Genomic DNA, 14951 nt, shown 5'->3' on the forward strand with positions numbered 1-14951 from the left:
CACTAAGTAGTGAAATAAAGCCAACTGTTCACAGTGGGGAAGTGTCTGCAGCTGAACCTATTTTCACTGAAAAGTCTCTCAGTCAGGCTGCTGCATAATTCATAATCTTGCCCATTGAGCATAGGAATGCTTTACAAATCTTAGATCCAATTTGTGTTATGTTTTATACTGGAGGGAGACAACAGTTGGATAACACAGACTGCCAAAAACCCAAGCAAACACATCTCACTTATCCTAGGAGGCACATCCAACAGACTTATAAAAATTTCTGAGGCACACAAAGAATGATCTGGAAAAAGGAGTAAACACTGAGGTGGCAAAATTTGCAGATGATACAAAACTACTCAAGATAGTTAAGTCCCAGGCAGACTGCAAAGAGCTACAAAAGGATCTTTTATGCCTGGGCAACAAAATGGCAGATTAAATTCAGTGTTGATAAATGCAGAGTAATGCACATTGGAAAACATAATCCCAACTATACATATAAAATGATGGGGTCTAAATGATGTTACCACTCAGGAAAGATCTTGGAGTCATTGTGGAGAGTTCTCTGAAAACATCCACTCAATGTGCAGTGGCAGTAAAAAAGTGAACAGAATGTTGGGAATCATTAAGAAAGGGATAGATAAGAAGACAGAATATATCATATTGCCTCTATATAAATCCATGGTATGCCCACATCTTGAATACTGTGTGCAGATGTGGTCGCCCCATCTCAAAAAAGATATATTGGAATTGGAAAAGATTCAGAAAAGGGCAACAAAAATGATTAGGGGTATGGAACGGCTTCCGTCTGAGGAGAGATTAATAAGACTGGGATTTTTTAGCTTGGAAAAGAATCAACTAAGGGAGTATATGGATAGAGGTCTATAAAATCATGACTGGTGTGGAGAAAGTAAACAAGTTTGTGTTATGAGGAGTAAATAACACTTCAACTAGGGGACACCGAATGAGATGAATAGGCAGCAGGTTTAAAACAAACAAAAGGAAGTATTTTTTCACACAACGCACAGTATATCTGTGGGATTCCTTGCCAGAGGCTGTTGTGAAGGCCAAGACTATACCAGGGTTCAAAAAAGAACTAGATAAATTCATGGAGGATAGGTCCATCAATGGCTATTAGCCAGGATGGGCAGGGATGGTGTCCCTAGCCTCTGTTTGCCAGAAGTTGGGAATGGGTGACAAGGTATGGATCACTGGATGATTACCTGTTCTGTTCATTCCCTCTGGGCCACCTGGCATTGGCCACTGTCAGAAGACAGGATACTGGGCTAGGTGGACCTTTGGTCTAACCCAGTATGGCTGTTCTTATGTTCTTAGAGAAGCATGATGGGATATATGATTTCATGCCATTCAGGGGGATATATGTTCCCTTGCTTTGGGATTGCCAATGATTGTCTAAGTACAGAGCAGAACCATGGCAAGATGATCTGCTATGGAGAAATTAATTTCTACATGCAAAGTATTTGGGAATCTGCTTTTTGTTTAAAACACTTTGATCAGCTCTATATTTGACCTTTGCTATCTTATTTCCACCTGACCCATCTCAGCATAGTTAGGGGATTGAATAAAAATACACAATAGCATCATGGTGGATGGACCTCAATTAGTAGTCTTGTTCAAAGTGGTAAAACTATTCCATTTGGTTTCTTGTTATAATTCCTTTATCCCTGAATACACTTATGTAGGCATCATTTAACTGTAATGAAAAATGTGGCCCAGTTTAACCTTGTTGGGGAAAAGAAATCTATAATTTCAAATGAAAAGCCCTGTTGTGATTTAACTGAGTTTCTCCATGAAATTATTGAAAGTTGACATTAAGCTGTTTGTCAAAGCGACACATTAAGTAATGTTAGGAGAATCAGTATTTTAGCTACTATAAAAAGGTTGACATTAAATCTAGTAACACTTGACTGATAACTAGATTAAAGCATTAACCTCTGTATTATCCATTTAAGTCATTGTGTTTGTTAAATAATCAGTAATGGATGAATGGTAGTGTCCCGTATTAGTACTGTTATTTTGGGTTAATAGATGGAACTCAGTTCATCTGAAGTTTTGTTAAACATATGATTGTTTTCATTGTGAAATGGCATAACTTCAGATTTTTGGTAGCTTCTTAAACATGAAGTTAATCAGGATCAAACCTACCACAGTTTATTTACACCTTGGGCCCAGCACATGGTTTAGCAAACAAGACTGATGTTAGACTTATAGCTATGTTATTGAATGAGGAAAACAGGTTTGCACTGATTTGTGTTCTCATGAATCCAACAGATACAAAACTCTGCCATTTCACTCCATTACCTTCCAAGCTCTGAGTCGCAAATGGCTTTTGAAATATCCTGCTGAGGCTTGAATTTATGTCTGGGATTTGTAACCAAAAAAAAAAAAAAAAAGGAGAATAAATTGTGGGCGATTAATAGAGTTTTTGCACCATGTTATCAGTTAGAATGTTTCATCTCCGTGTGACTTTTTCCAACCTTGTTTTCCACATGAAATTTTCACAAAGTCAAATATGGCACACCCTCCTCTCCACTTTTAGATGGAAAATAGACACTCTCTTAGGAGATATGTGGGATGAGTCAGCTACAAATAATATAGCACAATGACATCTGAAATACCCATGTACATTTAGGTAAGTGTTTACTGGTAATGTACTTAACTAGGTTTCTGTTGAACCTACGTAGGATTAGTGTTTTTAAAAAGGATTTTGCTCTGTTTTCAGTAGCCAGCCTAACTATTTTATAAAACTGGCTTTGGAGGACTCTTTCATAGTAAACGGGGCATTGTTCACATGCTATAAGTGAACCCACCGCATTCCTCCTACGATGAACCTGAATCTCGATTACATTTATGGTAGCTATTAGAGTTAGAGAGGAGGTCTGGTCAAAAACATTCAATCCAAATATTTTCCCCGATGCAAAACTGGGTTTTTAACAAAAACAAACAAACAAACAAACAAACAAAAAACACAAAAATTGTTGTGTCTGCTGTTCTCAAAAATGGATTTTTCATCAAAACCCCCAAAATGTTTAGTTTTAATATTTTTTTTACAATTTCTTTTTTCATTTTTGTCAGCACTTTCCACACTAAAAAATCCTGAAGTAGACAGACACCTAAGTTGCAGTAAGAGTACATGAAAGAGGGGGCTGTGAAGTGGCACAGAGAGAGCAGAAAAGCATACCTTTAGGAACCCTATGTCTATAACTACCGAGTAAAGCAATACCCCTCCTGCCCTAAAGTTATCTGACTATCAGTATGCTGGTTGTATCTGTATCTAAAATCCTCTTGAACAGAGTAGCTGAAGAGCTCAAGAGACTAATGGGGTAGGAGCGGTGAAATCCAAGCAATACAATATGAAATCTTTATCATACCTAACTGGTGTGATCTTCCATCTCCCAGTGGAAATCTCTGGTACCTTGGGACATTAAATGGAGGCAAGAGGTGGAATTTTTTCTCCAACAATGGCTCAAGCCTGGAGGCAGAGGGATCAGCAGAGTGAAAGAAACTGTACACTTGGCTGCAAGCTGGACGGACCTGGCACACTGGAACGAGAGAGAGAGAGAAAGAGAGAGAGATCAGCATTGCATCTTTATGGGTTGCTCACGTATCTTTCGAGAGGTCTAGGTGCAGGTGTGATTAAATATACAGTCCCTTCAATTCTACAAACAAACAATAGCGCAAACTACATATACAGTCAAAAGGCAGGAGATTCTTCAACTAAATTGTTTCATACTCCTTTGGCAATGAAATGAGCTTTGCTGAAAGGTAATTTTGCAAAGGGATCACAGTCTGAGAAATAGGCAACCTGCTGAGGCTAAGGCCAGCCTTTGAAATCAATGGAAGCCAGAAAGTCAATAAAGTTTTAAAACCTTCTAAATATATTATCGAACATTGCACCTACAAAAGCATGCGGCATCCTCTGCTTGGAATATTTGAAGGCAAAACTATTTGATGGGCACATTAAATCGGGAGGATTGAAATGGAGATGAAAGCTGGAGTGGGTATGTGAAGCAAGGCAGCTTCAGAAGTCAATTTCTTGAAGTTAATGCATAAAATGAAACTGCACACATTAAAACAGGAGAGCGTGGCTTGTAATATTTGCCGGAGAGAGGCAGCTACTGAGAAATTCAGACAGCAATTGTAAATGGATGTTCGAAAATCACCTGCTCGCTCAGCTAATGAGGCACCCTTTCAATTGGATGTTCAGCACTGAGATAGAGACATCTCCTGTACTCAAATGAGTGATCATAGACGGCTGCGGGGGTCTGTAAACCAGCAGGTGTAGTCACTTCCCATCTAACCAAACTGCATTTGGATCACTGTGAACCTCTCCAGCATTAGCAGATCAATCCATTATGGGCTAATTACGCTAATAGACTTAGTATATTACAGCAGCACAAATATGTTACAACAGTCAATTCATTAACTGTAGGAGTAAAGAACGGATTAAAGTACTTATAACAGATGCTTGGGAATATTATGCAGGCTCCCACTGAACTCCAGATGAGCAGGATCAGTCCCTTAATGTTTTCCAAACTGCTGTGCAATAGAATAATATCTAAACTCTTTTCTGTTACAGTTTATTACTGTTCTCTTGCACTGAGCCTATCAAACTGATAACACGCATGGTGCTTTTCTTTAAGGCTCACTTGTTTGTGCAACATTATTCTTGAACATCATCCAAGTGCTGGTGGTGTAAACACCACGGGGGGCAGGGAGGAAGCAAATTGTTTTGGGGGCACTCCATCACCCCATCATCTTTAATGTATTTATTGTCACAACCCACCTGGGAGGTAGGGAAGTGCCATTATCTCCATTTGATAGATGGAGAACTGAAGCATAGAGGCAAAGGCCCAGATCCTCAAAGGTATTCAGGCCCTTAACTCCCGCAGTGACTTTCTCTAGGTCAAACAAGAAGTCTGTAGTGGAGCAGGTACTTAAACACAGGTCCCCAAATCCCAGGCTAGCATCCTTATCACTAGACCATCCTTACCTCATCTCGTATCAGTTTTAACAGTCAAGATGAAAGATTCCCACATTTCCCACTTCCTTCTGAAAGGATTCCCAATGAAATAGGGCAGTGGTTCTCAACCATCTTTGAACTGTGACTCCATCTTACAGAAGAATATTGTTTGTGTATCTTCCCTCACCCCACAGTCTGGGACACATCTTCCAGAAAGAGAATGGAATTAGGGTTGAGAATCCGGCCCCATGTTGCAGAAATAGGCCTTAGGCTGCTTTTACCCGGAGGGGGAAACCCATATGCCAGACTGATTGTTAACTTGAGAACTACTCTGAAGGAATCCGCTTACACTCAATTACTCTGTGTTGCAGGGTTTTCTGATGGAGCTTGTCCTGAGGAGAGCGCTCCTAAGACAACAGGCTCAAATTAGAGAAGGAAATAAAAACAACACATAAGCTCACTATCATTCTCAAAAGTTTCCTATGGTGACAGCCGACGTGTTCAGCCAGCCGCTGGATAAAATGTGATGCACTTCGGCTCAGGCACCGCACATTCCTCAGCCACACGTGCTCTTTGGGAGGGGAATGAAAGAGTTAAATTGGAAAACACTGAAGCTTGACAGGCTTTGTAAGCCCCCCTGCTGCTATATGGGCTTTGAAAATCCATGCCATATAAGCTGCAAGTCTAATTGGCATTTAGGGCCAAATGATGGTACCAGTCAAGACAATGGCACCATGATCTGACCCTTAAAGAATCCCCATGGACAATCAATATGATGGCAGACCGTAGCAATAGCTTGCGGTATTATTCACTTTATACAGGCAGGATGCTGTGCCGGGAACAGCAGGGCAGAATGTTCAGACATACTCGGTAGCCTCCTCATCAGTTCTCCGGGTAATGAGAAAATAAACGTTTAAGTGTTCTTATCAAGAACAGGCTGTTAAAAATAATCACTCATGAAGGTTTCCATTCACGAAGGTGTCTAAGCAAAAGCATGTCCGTTGCTAGGCATTTACCTCCCAGAGCTGGGGCCCAAGTTCTGAAACGATGTCTAAACTGCACCAAGCACCTATCAACTATACTTCCTAAGTTGGACCACATTCAACTTAAACCAGATTTCTGTTCAGTCAGGCTAACCTGAATTAAACAGCCAAACCACATGTGACCTCAAATAAGCTATCAAAGCATCATCTTTTCAGTTAGCCTCTGTTTAGACAGGTGCAGTTGACTGCAGCCCTAAAAAGTAGGCACCTATTCGGCCTATGGCTTTTGCATGCAAGTCAGGTAGGTGGTCACCACCGTACGGCGGCCTCTGCATTTGGAATTCATAGAAATGGGTAAGCATCTACTTTATAGGTGAATCCATTGCATGGGCAGAAGCCAGCAGGCAACAACAATGGCCACTACTGGAAAATGTGCCCCAATCAGGCATCTCCAAGAGTGAATGTGTTGGGTGCAAGGAGTAGTAAGTAGCTCATGGATTCATTGACAAATTTCTAAAATACAGTGTAGGCTTTAAGTTCACCCCTTTCTTTTACTGACCTCTCTAGTTCATCTGGAGTTAAAAAACCCTATTCTCCTGAGTTGTATGTCATGGAGATGCAGATCCTGTACTCTGGGATCTTATCCTCTGGGAGTGGGAGGAGATAATCAGAGTGTTTGCTAAAGACACTCTTTCCCCCTTCCCATTAGTACCTGAATATGGGCTACTCATTAGCCTATCAAATGTTTTATGTATTATTCATTGCATATCATTTGCCTATATTACTAAAGTGTAACTGAATGTGTAACCTTATCTGATATGTTCTGGTTCGGTTTCCTCTGTCCATTTTTTATGCTCCCTGTGTGAATGTTTGAGGGAGCATAACTGGATTGTAAGGATTAATTAATGCTTACAAAATGGCTGCCGTGTTTCTATAATTGCCATTTTTGGGTCTTTTTAAAAAAAATTGCAGTTCTTTGAACATTTTGAAAGCATGACAAGCTAAAACTCGGTGCAAAGCTTTCACTGTCCTTAAGAGATTGTCTGTAGTGCTCCAAGCAGAGGATCCAGTAGAAAACTTTGCTAGTCCCTACAGAGTTTCTGGTCACTGACATTATTTTGGGAAGACCATGAGATGTATCCATTTCAGCAGTTCGATGGATTGAGTTCCAAATACTTAATGAGGCAACTAGCTAAAGTAATTGGTCAGCTTTAGATGAAAAAAGTTACCCATAAAGCTCTGAGGCCACGGTCTGCATGCTGAGAAGAGTGTGAGTGCTAGAGAATATCAAACTTTGGGAAAGCTTTGATGGACTAGAAAACCCTGAATGAGGAATATAGAAGGTGGAAGAGTATGAAATTGAGCTGTAAATGATTTGTGATTTAGAGGATGAGAACTGTGACTAGACAATTGGAAGAGCAAAGAAAGAACTAACTGCAGGAGAGGACATTAAAAATTGCTATGGAGTGTCAGGGGAATGTTGAATGTGGGGGAGAGAGGGAAAATAGAAGACCCCTTTAAAGGATAGCAAAAATTGGAACCAAAGTTCACTTTTTAGCTAGATTCCTACTACCACAGAAGAAAAATCAACATTCAAAGCTAGGATGCCTGAGCACATGACAGATATTATATATATATTGTGTGTATACATTATACAGCATCCCACTACGCCATGCGGTCCCATTCTGCAGCAGGAAATACACAATCCATTGGGCAAATTTTCCTTTGCCCACGAACTCATAAAATATTTCATTTTAGTAATTAGTAAAAACACAAAATAAAACTTTAAATAAAAAACGACAGGACGTCTAGCCTTATATTTCTCATGTTTTCTGCTCTCTACCTCTTATCTCAATGAAAAGTGACTCTGACTCCACCACTTTACTAACTTCAGCCATATGCATGACAGGAGCCTTCTGGTCACACATTTTCCTTTTGGCAGCACGATTCAACTTCCCCTCCCCCCCCCCCCCCCCATGGAATTCTCCTAACAAGAACCTCCCTCTGAGGACTGACAACACTTCACGTTGCACGTAGACTCTGCTCGTGCTCAAAATGTCTTTGAAATACTGGTCAGAAAGGTTGCTCTCAAAAGCAGCTCCTTGCAGGATATTTGAGGGAGGACGGAAGTGAGAGCTAATTGGGAGAAATAATTTGTAATAATTCAAAATACTGTCTGTTAATTTAGCAGCACGTTGCTGTTCAGTATTCCAGAGTGCCTGAAGCGATGACGGTTGCACTGTTCCAGCATTGTACTCGGATAGTGAGGAGAGAAGGACTGAAAGCAAGAGAGATTAGAAGACTATGGCCCTGATCCAGAAAAGCATCTAAGTACCCGGCGTAGCCCCACTGAAGACAATAGAACGACTCATGTGCTTCACGTTAAGTTAAGTTAAGCAGCATCTTAAGTACATTGCTGGATTGGGCCTTAAAACCAATAAAAACTGGGGTATTGTAGGAGATTTGAAAGTACAAATATCATATTGGTAGTAAACACGCAAGTGGCAATAGAAAGATCTTTGTGGTTTCTATATTTTGCTACTGGCAACAGGTAGGTAGGTAGGTAGATAGATAGTAAGGGTGGCCAGAAAACAACTCCATTTCATGAAACATTCAGGTTTTGAAATTTGTTTTCATTCCGATGAAGAACAAAACCAAGACCTTTAGAAAACTGTTGTGAAAAAAAAAACACAAAAAGAGAAAGAGAGGGCGAGGCCCACCCCAGAGTAGCCAGTAGTCGGATAGTCAAGGCACTGACCTGGAATGTAGCACATGCTCTCTCTCTCTCTCCCTCTAAATTCCATCTTTCACCTGAGAAACCTTCCCAATGAAATTTTCATTTAAAATTGCATATTACTGCAAAACGTTTCACTTTGGATGAAACTACTTTTTTTTTTTTTTTTTTAAATGGCAAAAATTTTCATTGGAAACTTTTCGAGCAGCTGTAATGGACAGTCAGTAGGAGCTTCTTATGTTTATCACAGTCATCTGTCGTAGGTTTAAACAAAACCAGAAATTAACCCTGAAGACCATCTAGCTATACATTCATCTACCACATGTTTCTGCATGTTCTCACATTTGTCACCTGCCACAGAGCTCGGACACATTATTTCGCACATTGCAGCCTACAGGTGTTATGCTAACAGAACCTGACACAGCGTGAAAATTCAAAGGATACAACTTGTCTCCGGAGAATGGGGTGAGTCACCAGAAATAGTGTAAATATCCAGGTGTGTATTAAAAAAAAATTTTTTTTTTTTTACTTCACTGGGTATTAGGCCATCACTAAAGGGGAAAAAGAGGTTTGTGACTATCACAAATAAGACCCAGACTCATCCAAATGCAACCTGGAATAAGGGGTACAAATCACATGGAAGTCTCTGGGCCAAATTCTGAGGTGATTTTCTGGGGCACTTTTTCAGGGACTGTTCCTACAATTACATTTATGTAACAGTACAACACTGAAATGCATAGCCAGCAGTGGTATGAGTTGCACATGAGGGGCGAATGGGTCAGAAAACAGGTGTAAATGGTATAGTACCCTAACATGCCCCAGTTTGTCATGACTGATGTACAAAATGAGCACAGCTTACCTGCCAAGAAAACAAAAACAGGTGAGTACAGTCCAAAAAGCAAATCGAGAGGAGATTAAGCAAGGTGGCTACAATTTGTATTTGCACCATTTCTCAATACTTCTGGGCCCAATCAGTTTGAGCCCACTTATCTTAGGGGCTGAATTTGCTCCCCATGGAAAGCTAAAATTATGCAAGTTACACTTTAAAGCCATATTCTGCTTAGTTGCACTGGGTTCATTAAAATTACTCTGAATTTACATTGGTAAATAGTAGAGCAGGATTTGGACCCTTGTGTACAAATACTGTATACCAAAACAGTGCAAGTGTCACTGCTTAAGAAGGCATTTACATAAGGTTGCCAAGCCTCCAGCATTGTCCTGGAGTCTCCAGGAATTAAAGATTAATCTTTAATTAAAAATTATGTCATGTGATGAAACCTCCAGGAATACGTCCAACCAAAATTGGCAACCCTACATTTATGTCCCTGCTGAATCGGGACCTTTAGCATGCTGGTCCATTACAGGTAGGAATTCATCTGCTGTCTCATCTCTAATTTTGCTTAATGGAACAGTGTGTACCTCTCTTTGCCCATACTGGCCATTAAGCAGCCAGTATTCAAATCTTGAAAAGCACTTACCATCCAGTCCAGACAGAACAGTACTCCTCATGGCCAGTACTAAACCAAGTGGTGATCCAAACAGGAAGAAATCTGAAACTTCAAATTCAAACCGTCCCAGGTTTACTTCTGAGAGACTGGAGCTGCTCATAGGAGGAAAGTCTGCATCGTTCTTCATAACACTCGCGTGGATACTGAACAAGGAAAATGGATTGACTTAACAATAAACCAGGGGTCCCTTTCCATCTTGCTGGGCAAAGGCTCTACTTCAAAAAGGGGCTGCTTAGAAAACTCCAGTCTCGGCCTGTAGGTCCAGATATTCTGCTTTAATAATGAGACACTCATACAGCAGAGCCACACCCTAACCATAATGGCTTCCCATTCTTTCTGTTACAGTCATCTGGAATATTTTATTTTCTGATGCAGCTACATAGTAAATTTGCTACTGTCAAAGATCAGTAATTCCCTGCAGTTAAAATACTTGGCATAGAAGACAGCTGTGTGGGCATTGCATGACTCAGGACTACTCCCCCACACCCCCCAAAAAATAATAATTAAAGCCACACACAGGAATTCACTGAAAAAGCGTTTGCTGCAAATTGTAATGGACCCAAGTTGTGTAAGAATCTGACTCAAAAATGTCATTGTACATGAGAGTTTTGGGTGTTACAAGGATCTTCATGTCCATGAGAGTTTCTCTGACTTTTCACCCCCCGCTTTGCAGCTATCTACTTAATAATAAGCAGCAGTCTAGCTTTTAATCTGCATTGAGTGATTTACAAACTTTACATTAACCCTCAAACCACCAACAGTTGAGGCAGGTAAGTATCATTATCCCCTTTTTTAGAGAACATGGATTCTCTACTGACAAGCATCTTACTTCGCTATTCACGTCTGTGCAGCTGGTGTAAAATGCTCCCAAATCAGAATGGTGGTGTGCCAGGCCCAGAGAAATCGAGAGTTTAATTTTAAGAGATGCAGGATATTCTGACTGCCAATGAAGTTCTGGGTGCTTATCAACTTTTGAAAATCTGGCCTCAGATTATTTACCATAGACCGTACAGCACATGAGAGGTTCAGCCAGGATTAGAAGTCAGGAGTCCCTGGCTCACAGTCCTACACGCAGAGTAAAAGACCAGGCCTTTTTTCCAACCTGAGAACTTAATGGTACTGCCTTGGGCCCATCAATGTTGTACCTGATCTTCTCATTGAGACGAGATAAGACACTTTGAACTCAAACCACTAGGGACAGAGTTTAGCACCCCTACAGTGCCCCCGAGTTTACAGTCATGCAGAATAGAATGAATCCAGGAGTCAAACTCATCTTCTGTTTGGGCAGTGCAAAGTTACCACTCCATCCCTAGATTGCATTATTGGCCCCATGTTGCGTCATTGCTACACTACAAGGTAAGAGAAGCTAGCACAAAGTAGCCAAGGCAAACATGTCAAAGTATACAGAACAAGAAAGTTTCCATGCTTAGGAGGTATCCCAGTCATCTCATTATCCAAACTGGGATAACATCTCTAAATTAAAAAACAACAATAATTGTTAATGGAACTGATATGTAGAAAACTGAAACTTTTTAAATTGCTGCACATGCTGGGAGAACACACTGATTTTTTAAAAAATGTCTCAGAATATTTTTCATCCTCAATCTGTGCATTTCCATGCTACCTTGCAATAGATTTGTGCAAACCTGGTGGTTAAAGAGTCAGAAATCTGAGTGGGGTGTAAAATGTTCGGGGGGGGGGGGCTTAAGCATAGGCAAAAATGTACTTATAAGTTTAATAGTTTTCAGTTTAAAACAATTGTAAATACCTAGAAACTGAAACATGGAAGGTTTAAGGAGGACTGTTGTATTGCTTTTTGTATTATCTTGTTTTCCCCATGAGTATGAAATACGTTTCTGACAAGAACCCTTCTCTTTACTACATTTCTGCCAATACCCACCTCTTCATCCAAGCTAAAATATAGCTGGGTTCTACTATTTAAATCAATCAGATTAGGCAAAAATTATAGCAAAAAGATCATTCAGAACTACTTGGTCATTTAACATTATTAATGCTAATCAAATGATTCTCTATCTTCACATTTCAAGCTCTATTATGTTCCCTTTCATATTTCTCTGAACTAATAAATCTCTAGGTGTAGAATGTCGTTGTCTGCTTTTGATGAACAAAGACTGAAGATCAAATGCTTGTCATTAGAACACGGGCATACCACTGTTATTTTTATCCTGGTTTTTTTTAAATAAAAAGATGGGCTTTTTTTTTCTTTTGTGAAAACATAAATAATGTACTTGAGGGGGGGGATTTTCTTTAATAGATTTATTTTGCAGCTAACATGCAAATATATTCTATAGGTATTAGGAAAAGAAGAATGCCAATATTTTGATGTTTCAATTTGTAAGCAAGAGAGATCAGACGCCAAAACCTGATAAATTAGTTCAGTTGAGCCAGATTCTATTATCAATGGGTTGAATGGAGAGTTCAGATTAGATAGCCTGGGAGTTTCTTGCTGCTACACAGGGAGCTAAAAGTGATGGACTAGAATTCTTGACAAATTCTCTGTCGCAGACAAATGGAAAAAGACACATTGTTTTGTTGAAGCAGGAAGGTACTTTAAAATGTAAGGACACGGCATCCAGAAAGGAGCAGCAGCACATTGATGTGAAAACCAACAGAATAATCAAGGAACCCAAGCAAAGAATGCATTGACTGCAGCCAAAGAGATAGAATAAAATTACCTTGAGCTATTACTGACAAAACAGGCAGGCTGGTGTACAGCACTGTGGCAAGTCTGCACTGTACCTGAGCTCTCACAGAACTGAAACTTGGGAGCACACAATGGGGCTTTTCTCTCTATCGGCATCACCCCCAACGAAACAAAGGAAGAAAGAACAAACAGAAAGAAAAAATAAAGCACAAAGGATACAGATACTCGAGCAAGCAGTCAAACTAGGTAGGTAAAGACAGAGAGACAGACAGACAAAGGAAATGATGAACCTTCCCTGCTAGATATATTGTTAAAAGGTTTCTTTTTTAGGATTTAGGGAAGCTAAGTAAGCTTCCTTTAAAGATTACTTTTTATTCATTTAAATTGAAGATTTATGGAGGTTTTCAAAAAAGCTTGAATAGTTTGTAGACAGCTGGGAGCACCAAAAGTCAATTTCCTAATTCTCTAGAGAATCATGCAAAGCCTCTAATGAAAGTTAGATGGGGCTAAATAATAACAATTAAAAAAATTCCAAAAAAATGCCAAGTCTTCATTTGATTTGACTTGTGAGAGGTGCATTATAAAAACTGGGATTTTTTGCATTCAGTTTCTGCGTTCAAAATTCACACCAGTCAACAAAAGTTGAATTAAAAAATACAGCTGAGTGGGTCCAAAACAATGCCCCACCCTCCAAAAATTAAATGTCTACATTTTTCTGGAGTAGCTTGCAAAGGCTTAAACTAAGTCTGCAGCAACATATTACATGGGTTATATAAATGAAGCCATTACTCTCACATTGGCTGTATTAATACTCCACATTCAATTGCAATCCTATTGCTTTTACTGAATGAAGGACTAGTTACCTAGACAGGAAAGCATGGTGTTGGGATATAGTATCACAGTCATAAGTGGATGAGTCGCTCTGTTTCCTTGGCAACGGTTGCCTTGGCTCCTCATCCTCCATGATTCCCGAAATGTCAATATTACTTTTGCTTAGGCGTTTGCTGCCACCCAGACTGGAATCCTCTGCTAAGAGGGGATTATCCTTCAAAGAATGAACAAAGCAAAAGGGAGATTAAAAGAGTGACCAAAATAAAACACAGCTAATATGAAGCAGTTCTATTTGTATAGTTGTCTTGTATTATCCAACAGAGGGTAGAATTGTTAGCTGCCATCTCTACCACGGTAAGAATAAGGAGGCTGAGAAAAGGCCTGATGTCTGTCTTAGCTGTGTGTCATGCAAACTGGGGGGAGAAGGGCAGCTAATGGGAGGGTCACTTGTATGACAACTTTAACCCTGGTAACCCCCTCCTGGGCTTGGGGCCCGATCAGAAGTCCAGATTCCATTGACCTCAGTGGTCCTTTGAGTGCCCTTTAAATAATAGACAGACATAAGCGGCCTTGGTCCAAGTGCACAGAATACATTGAAATACATTAACGGAATAGCCCTACATGCCCCATGGACAGGAGCGCCGCCAGCTTTTCTGCCGCCCTAGGCGGCGGAAGGTCCCGCCCCGAAATGCCACCCCTCACAGAGGCGGCAGAAGGTCCCACCGCTGAAATACCGCTGTGGTTGCCGCCCCCCAAATTGTAGCACCCTAGGCGACTGCCTAGGTCGCCTAATGGGTTGCGCCGGCCCTGCCCGTGGATGTGAGGCCTGATTTTCAAAGATACCGAGCACTTGCCACTCACAGTGAGGCCAGCAGTGCCTATATATTGCAGAGACCACTTTAAATAGGATTGAACATGAAGCAGTTTGTTCATTTTACTAGCTCTTTTAATAACCATCTTTCCCCTGAAACCCTGCTCTGATTTCAGCGGGCAATATACAAGCGAAGTCCTGCTTGTCGAAGCAAATTCCAATGGCTGAATCCTGCAGTGAATACGTAAGATCTGCCTACTTAAGGCCTCCAGGGATTTGGTCATATGCAATTATTGTGTCTGAATCAAATGTAATCTTTTTTAAACTTGATTTCAACAAATAAGAACGGGTGAAAATACCTAACATCTATTTTAACAGAATTACAAGCATGTGAAAATTGGTACCGTGCATGGAGAAAACCTTCTGACACAAAGAACCTCTTGTAATTGT

At 40.4% G+C, this 14951-nt stretch overlaps 1 protein-coding gene across 6 annotated transcripts in view; it reads right to left on the minus strand.

Annotated features, from left to right (window-relative positions):
* Positions 1–14951, minus strand: part of PITPNM3 (PITPNM family member 3) — a 357167-nt gene that overhangs the window by 35874 nt on the left and 306342 nt on the right. For all 6 annotated transcript variants that reach the window (XM_065573372.1, XM_065573369.1, XM_065573367.1 and 3 more), the window contains 3 exons: positions 13723–13904; positions 10165–10337; positions 3378–3548 (listed from right to left, as the gene is read on the minus strand). In XM_065573372.1, coding sequence (XP_065429444.1) covers positions 3378–3548; positions 10165–10337; positions 13723–13904 — 526 coding nt within the window. The remainder of the gene's footprint in view (positions 1–3377; positions 3549–10164; positions 10338–13722; positions 13905–14951) is intronic.

This window comes from Chrysemys picta, chromosome 19 (assembly GCF_011386835.1).
Source record: "Chrysemys picta bellii isolate R12L10 chromosome 19, ASM1138683v2, whole genome shotgun sequence".
NCBI lineage: Eukaryota > Metazoa > Chordata > Testudines > Emydidae > Chrysemys > Chrysemys picta.